Source organism: Notolepis coatsorum (assembly GCF_963971535.1).
Source record: "Notolepis coatsorum genome assembly, chromosome: 7".
NCBI classification, from domain to species: Eukaryota; Metazoa; Chordata; class Actinopteri; order Aulopiformes; family Paralepididae; genus Notolepis; species Notolepis coatsorum.
Genome location: NC_140171.1, coordinates 96,640,649 through 96,649,132, shown reverse-complemented (window position 1 = coordinate 96,649,132; position 8,484 = coordinate 96,640,649). Strand labels below are relative to the sequence as shown.

At 43.0% G+C, this 8,484-nt stretch overlaps 1 protein-coding gene across 2 annotated transcripts in view; it reads left to right on the top strand.

Annotated features, from left to right (window-relative positions):
• LOC311232432 (inactive tyrosine-protein kinase 7-like) overlaps positions 1-8,484 on the top strand; it is a 194,118-nt gene that overhangs the window by 154,675 nt on the left and 30,959 nt on the right. For both annotated transcript variants that reach the window (XM_084319227.1, XM_084319228.1), the window contains exons 9-11: positions 2,169-2,304; positions 4,047-4,166; positions 7,772-7,921. In XM_084319227.1, the coding sequence (XP_084175353.1) occupies positions 2,169-2,304; positions 4,047-4,166; positions 7,772-7,921 (406 nt within the window). The remainder of the gene's footprint in view (positions 1-2,168; positions 2,305-4,046; positions 4,167-7,771; positions 7,922-8,484) is intronic.

The window sequence follows — 8,484 nt, the reverse complement described above, 5'->3', positions numbered from 1 at the left end:
GAGAGAGAGAGAGAGAGAGAGAGAGAGAGAGAGAGAGAGAGAGAGAGAGAGAGAGAGAGAGAGAGAGAGAGAGAGAGAGAGAGAGAGAGAGAGAGAGAGAGAGAGAGAGAGAGAGAGAGAGAGAGAGAAGTGGATGGGCCAATGAATGAGCAGACTGTGCGCACCCAGTCCTCTTGGGAGTTGTAGTATTATATAGTATCACCTGGATTGACTTAATTATTGCAGATGCCTTTTGTAGACTACAATGGTTTTTTTTAAGAAGAAATTAATGAAGTTACACGCCAATGCCGAATTATACCCGCAGTGGGCACGATTTAGTGCTTGAATGGCCACCATCCACTTCAATGTTAGCGTTAATATCGCCATGGCTATGTGTCTAATCTGCCCATCGCTTATCAATGACTCATTTTCCAGTCAACATTGTCGAAGCGGATTGTTTTTTTATCGGTTCATTTCCGTTTTATAGCATTTTGAAAAGCCCTCGTTTTCATGGAAAATAAAAAGATTCCGTGATAAACGCGCTGTACTGGAATATTCTAGAACGTTGTCATTTTTCGGCCTATTTATGAATCGTTTTCAAATAAACGCTAGATTATCGATAGTATATGTGTACGTATGCACGCTGGTGCCGCAAGCTGAAAATCGATTCTCTTAGTTCCTGATCGCTCGCACAGCCAAACAGCCATATCACACATAGGGGAAAAGCTTATATCTCCGTGAAAACAGGTCTGATTATCCTAAGACTGGTCAAATAGATTCCTTACCTGAGATCAGATGGTATCCAAAAAGATTATTCCAATTCCTGATCGCCATTCCAAAAATCGATCCTTTTATTGATCCAATGCTACGTACTGTAAACACATATTCCACGCTGTTCTGAGGCTCCACAATGACTGGGATCATCTCCGGTTACATGCGTGAGAAGTAAAATGTGGATTCCGGAGTTTTTTTCTCTCATCCATTTTAGGCTTGGTATATAATTTTTTTCATACCGTATTCGGTATGACTTTCATTTCCATCAGCGGGGGGGGGGGGGGGGGCAACCCGTGTTACCAAGTAAACAAATCACGGAGATGGCCAGTTAGCCTGCAGCATCCGAGTGCTACTATCGTTAGCTCTCAGAATGGTAGCCAGAAGCCTGCAGCATCCTAGTACTACTAACGTTAGCTCTCAGAATGGTAGCCAGAAGCCCGCAGCACCCTAGTACTAGTAACATTAGTATTGTGTATTCAAAAACGCACCGGACTGCGATGTAACGTTTGACCGTTTATTTGCTTGCTCCACCAGTGCACAACAACACACACTCTCGTTACCACAACGCTTTACGGTATTTTCACAGCACTGTCGCAACATTACCGTAAAGCGTGAACACTGTTGTGATCCACATACACAACAGTTAGCTCTCAGAATAGCCAGTTAGCCAGCAGCACCAGCAACGGTAAGCGTGTCTCATTTAATTTCCACCACTGAAGCGGGGTTTCCCCTCCTCCTGTGTGTAGAAGACAACCGCGTGTGTGCACTACAACCAACCACTGTCAAAACTCTGTTTCAGTGTAATATAAACTGAAACGCATCTGTGATTTTGACGGTATTGATTTTCAATACCGTCGGGATTTCTAAATACCCTGGTATACCGTCATACCGCCCAAGCCTAATCCATTTTCATTGAGTCCATTCCAAAAGGGTGCATTACCATCTGGGAGACGATAGGGGGTGCTTTTTTCACATCTGAGCTCCTGGTGGGGCTGGTTTCCCAACGGTAGACTCGGTTGATGAAATATGAATTCAGATCGCTAATAAAAAGAAATCACGCTAATTGTCGTGCTGGGCATTCAGGGTGCGGACTGCTAACACGTGTTATGTCGTCCGTGGCATCCAAAGTGTTAATGTCAAGCCCTGATTGTCACTAATAATAATAATATAATAATAACTTTATTTATATAGCACCTTTCATACATGGATTTCAGCTCAAAGTGCTTCACAGCAAATAGCATAAAATGAACATACGGTTGACCCATGTGAACCCCCCCTGGAACAGCCAGTCCCCCAAACACCCCACACATCAATCCCCACCACATCCCCATCCAAGACACCCCCCCCCTGATAAAGCATAAATCAATACGCTTTTATTATTTTATTTTCTTCAATGGCCTCCTTGCTTGTTACAGGAAGTTCGCTTCAAGATGTTCCCCAACGGGACGCTGAGGATCAACACCGTGGAGGTTTACGACAACCACGTCTACATGTGCCAGAGCCAGAACCAGGGAGGCCGGGTGGAGGGCCGTGCCCGGGTCCAGGTACTAGGTATGTGTGTCCTTGTGTTTTGGATCGTTGGATTAAGCTTGTTAAGGACAATCCGGTTTCACATTGTCACGCTGCCGTGTCGCGTTTCATTAAATTAGATGTATTTTTCACGGTTGCAAACTTTTTTCTCCCCCCACATAGTTTACAACGAACAGATATTGAACACGTAACGTTACGTCTCTAGTAGCCGATTTGACCTTGCTCTGACCAGACCGGGTCATCTACGGAGGACCGTGTATAAACATAATTTAGCGTTATAGGAGGACACATTGCATTCTGGCAATGATGTAACGATGTAACAGTGTTACTTGGATTAGTAACTGTAATATAATTACTAAATGGTATATGGCTGCATTTATATAGCAGCTTTTACCCTAAGCACTTTACAATTTGTTCCTCACATTTTACCCATTCACTCACACATTCAGACAGGCGACCATGCAAGGTGCCAACCTGCTCATCTGGAGCAGTTAGTTAAGTGTCTTTGCTCAAGGACACTTCCACACGCTGCCCGGGGTGGAGCGGGAATCGAACCGGGAACCTCCAGATTACCAGACCACTGCTCTACCTCCTTTGCCACTGTTGCCCCTATTTTGGAAATTGTAAAGCCTTACTTTATTCGTTACTTGGAAAGTAATACAATTACAGTACTAAGAAGGAACATGAAGACGGAAATACATATACAGAAAAAGATATACAGAAATACATAGACAGAAAGATATATACAGAAAAAGATAGGCAAAAAATATGAATAAGAGTTGAGCATAAGGAGAGGGTATTTTCGGGGAGCTCCAGTAGCTCACCACGTACCGCGAGTGCTATTTCAGCGCCGTGGACAACCGTGCTCGTCACGGATCTGGGGCTGAGCGAGTTCGAATCCCGGACTGCAGCCGTGCCTTTCCCAGAGTGTCTTCCCCCCCATCTGAACCCTTTCAGCCTGCTTCTGTCGGTCGAACTTGACCAAGTATAAATGCGATAAACGTATAAAAGAGCCAGGGAAATGGCCAAAGTTTAAAAAGAAAAGGAGAGGGTATTTTCAACCGTAACAGCGGTTGCCATATAGGCCTTGTGAGGAATTCATATTTCTTGCTCGACCGTGCTTCTGATGAAGAGGATGTTTATAAAACGCTTGGCGTGCGAGAGAAATTCACTCCGACTTGACTCTCATTCTTCACGACATCCACGCTGCATCACATTCTCTGGTCCAGCGTTCACATAGTGCAGAGGTCAGTGAGACTGAACATGCTGGGCTGTAGTTGCTCAAACTGCAGCTAAAAGACTGTTCACAGTAGCCTCTAGGCTAATGTATTAGATTTGTAGGGGGCGCTTTATATTTGTGGAACAAATCTCAAGGCGCTACAGTGTAGAAGAACATAAAAACTAGTAAGAGTAAAAACTTTTTTTTTTTAATAAGTAGGACTAAAACTAGTAAAAAGAACATAACATGTGTGGAGCTAAAACTAGATATAAATCAACAAACGGCTCTTATTAAAAAGATATGTTTTGAGGCCCTTTTTTAAAAGCCTCCACAGTCTGTGGTGCTCTCAGATGGTCAGGGAGAGCATTCCACAGACTGGGAGCGGATGAGCAGAAAACCCGATCTCCCATGGTGCAGAGTTTGGTCCTCGGGCGCTGGAGGAGGTTTGCCTGGCCGGAGGTTTGCCTGCTGTGTAGCTGCTGAAATCCATGTATTTAATTCAATGCAAGAATGAATGATGCATGTCTGTCTGTGTATATTCCAGAGAAGCTGAAGTTCACGCCTACCCCACAGCCCTCTCAGTGTCTGGAGCTGGACAAGGAGAGCGTGGTGCAGTGCTCGGCCAAGGGACGCCAGAAACCCACCATCGTCTGGACCAGAGCAGGTAGCTGACCGAAAACTGTCATACTACTTGAATAAATAAGTACATGTCTACATACATAATAATAATAATAATTAATTGCATTTATATAGCAATTTTCTAGACACTCAACGCTCTTTACAGTGTAGGGTGGAAATTGCCTCCTTCACCACCACTGGTAGCACCCAACCTTGGGCTACGCAGGCTCAATGGCTGCCATACACTGGCACCCGGCACACTCACACTACACAATGGCTGAACGGCTCGGGAGACAGGGATTGATATCGGTCAATTAAGGGGAAGGGATGATTAGGTGGCCTTGATGTCAGAGACCTGATTGGTTATTTGGCCAGGAACGTATTAGGGCTGTACCGAATGCTTCGAAGCTTCGATCATAATGTTGACATTCGAATTCTAAATCAACATTCAAATTTTTTATTTTTAATACATTTATTTTCTTTTTTTTATGTGTCTATTCAATCTGTTTAAACCAATGGGGGGTTTTTCTTCACAGTTGCAGTTAAAGATTAGGCTACACTAATATTATACTATAAGACGTCACCATCACTTTCATACCAACCGTGCTCTTATTGGATTATTTATGTTGACTAAACTGATGAGTTATATTCATTAAAGAAAGTTGATTTAATAAAAAAAATACTAATTTAATCAGATTACCGGTAATCACTTTATTCAAATTGAGGGTTTAGTTTAAAAAAAATTATAATAACTTTTTATTTAATTTTTTTTTTGTAAATTTCTTTTTTAATAGACATTCGAAGCTTCGTTCGAATACTTCAATAGAAGCTTTGAATGTTAAAAAATGACATTCGGTACAGCCCTAGAACGTATACTATACCATTAGTATATAATATGCTATTGCTAATACATTATTATTGTTGTTACCATTATTGTTATTGTTAATAACCTAATTAGACTCTGTATATCATTCAGGCATCAGATGTGTCACTGGTGATGGTTAAAATATCCACCATGGGGCGCTCTAGTAGCACACCATGTAACGTGCTGCGTCTCGAAACGGCTGACCCGGGATCGACTCCCGGACCCGGCGTCCTTTGCCGAATGTCTTCCCCTGCTCTGTCTCCCATTTCCTCCTCTCCCTCTCTCTCTACCGGACTGCCCGTTAGTACAAACCAATAAAAATCTACAAAAACATATTGAAAAAAAAATTATAATAAATACCCACCATGGTGTCCTGTACAATAGGGTTGGGTGGTCCTCTTTTGGATTAAAGACGGGATTTGCATTTGGAATATAATTATTATCAGCAACAAATTTACTTTCAAGAATAATGAAATACAGTTGAGTTATTTGATTTATTTCGTTAGTATTGTATTTGTCGTTGGAGCCTTTTTGTGTTGCAGATATTGAGAATGTACTTAACACATTCGGGGCCAACCACGTATATATTCGTGTTTCGGATCCAACGCTTGAGGGCCAACCCGCGTATATATACACGTGGTAAGGTTGTTTTGGCTTTTATTCCATTGTAATATGCTACTCAATGTCACCGAGCGGCACTGCAGATTTACCCTACTCTTGGAATTCGGAAAAGTGCATTACCGGCCAGATCCTCATAGGGGCGCTGTCTCGATAATGCAGTGTTCCCTGTTACAGACCGGTGTTTTTGTTTTTTTTATCATGAATGGACTTTTCTGTTTGCCTGAAGCTATGCGTGTAGCCGATCACCTGGAATCGTTTTTGGGATGCTGAATTCAGTATGCAGTAAAGGAATATAGCTAGGGATGCCCCGATCACGTTTTTTGCCACCGATACCGATCACCGATCGTCTTGAGCCATATCGGCCGATACCGATCCGATACCGATAGTTTTTTTTATAAAATATATATATTATATAATTAGACTTGTACTTGTATTATCTGCGAGACATCGCCACCACGCAACAAGTCAAAATGCTCGCTATCTGCAAACAGCTCCACTGTCTGTGTGTACTCGAGTAGCCTCCAGCTAGGGCCAGGATTCTCCGGCGCTGCAGCTGGACCCTAGTATTGGTATAAATCAATACGCATCAATGTTATAAGACATTGATATCAGGAGCTATCTGTAGCTACTGCTAGCCGGCTAGATAACGTTAAGACAACGCCTCAGTGAACTATTTAGTTTAGAGCTAACGTGAGCTAACGTGAGCTACAGAGTCAACGGAGGTAACTTATCATGCACTCGACTATTGCTGAAGCATTTGTTGATATCAGCAGCTATCAGTAGCTAGCCAGCTAGATAACATTAGACAATGCCTCATGTAGTCACTGGGTCATTTAGTTTAAACAGTAGCGTTAGCTCGGTAGGTAGCCAACGTTAGCTCACATCGCATCATGCACCAGACTATAGCAGACTGCGAGGCTCTTGTTTACATGAGTGCGGGAGGGGCTGGGGAGGAGGAGGCGCTGTACGCTGCAAGCAGCAATGTGTGTCTGAGAGAGAAGTCAGCAGTGACTGTGAGATCTCCGCTAAGAATTGGATCATGTTTTTCGATCGGTTTTGACGATCGGCGAAAATAAAGCATTATCACCGATCACCGATCGCATATTTATACTGATTATCGGCCGATAACGATCGGTGGCCGATCGATCGGGGCATCCCTAAATATAGCATCAGCCAATCGACATATGGATCTACCAGATGGCGATTGATAACTGGGAAATCCTTTTTGCAGTCCAACCGGCCACAGGTAAGAGCGATTTGACGTCAATTTCAGCCTGGTCGGGCCTTGCTTTGATAGGCATCCACCCGGTCAGCGAATGAGGCTACTGAGGCTAATGCCGTTATTGGTAATCAATAATCAGAAACGACGTCCCCCCCCCCCCTTTCATGCATTCATGGTGGACCATGATACAGATAAAATGCATTTTGAGTTTTAGCTCTAGCTTGTCTATAGCCGAAACGCCATTCGATTTAACGTTATTAGCTTAGCGCCTTGTAACTCGCCTTCCAGGAAATACCCCAGAACATTCTGCTATAATGTTCATATTCACGACGCTATAAAATGGGAACGTATTGATGAAAAAATTATTTATATTGAAGGGATGGTTTATAGTGTCAATTGACAATGACAATGGACAGATAGCAATAATATAAAGTATAGATTTAGCTCTACAAACAGCCTCACGCACAATGAAATGTTGTTATGATATGCTGGCCGTATAGAGTGAGATTAGACGGATCCCAATGGCCCTGAATGTGTTAAGCTAAAGTGTTTTTTATGTTTCTATTGTTTTGGTATTACTCCAATGTTTTAAAGGGGACATGTATTATAAATGGCTTTTTTCAGTGTTTAGCATTGTTATATAGTAATAGGAGTTAGTATCAATGGGTCTGTGTCTCTGAATACCATATTGGCGGATTGCTCTCATTCAGTTGCGACAATTTCCTCCTCCATTTAATTAGGTCATTCTGATTTGACTCGCAAGGTGACGTAACGAGGCGCTGGTGGAGCTGATTGTGATCCGATTGGCTCTGTGGTTGGAGCCAATGCCCACCCACAATTTTCATTTTCATTGTAACCCGACACTATATATAGATATATTGTTTATATTGTTATATTGTATTGTTAATATTAAACCTTCTGCTCCCTCCTTCACTCTCTCCAGACGGCAGTGAGCTGCCGGCCCACGTGGTCCAGACGGGGGGGTCGCTACACTTCACCACGGTGACGCGGGCTGACGGTGGCAACTACACCTGCCTGGCCCACAACATCCTGCAGGGCCAGATCAGCGCTGCTGTTCAGCTCACTGTAGCAGGTAAGTCCGTTAGCAGCACACTAATCATAATAATAATAATAAGTTCAATAACAAGTTTGTTTTTATTTGTCACATATAAACGTACATGTACTTCACAGTGAAATGCTTTGTTCTGTATGCCCCTGAGAATGTGCTTCATACAGTAAGAAAAAGTAAAGGAGGAATAACAATGATACATTCTATTTGGAGGCGCCTTTCAAAACACTCAAGGTCACCTTGCAGGGCTTAAAAACAAAACAAGACAATACAGTTAAGGTTAAAAATAGTCATCTTGGCAAGTCAAAGTTAAAAACAAAACAAACAGGGGGTATAGAACAGTGACACACAGGTTATAGTGAGTATGCCAGTTTGAACAGATGGGTTTTTAGATGGGATTTAAATGATGATAGGGAGTCAGACTGTCGGACATGTGGGGGCAGGGAGTTCCAGAGTCTGGTAGCCGAGCAGCTGAAAGCTCGAGCACCCATGGTGCTGAGGCGTGAGCTGGGGATGGATAGAAGTCCAACGGAGGATGAGCGGAGGGTGTGGGAGGGGGTGTACTCCTGGAGGAGGTGATATAGATG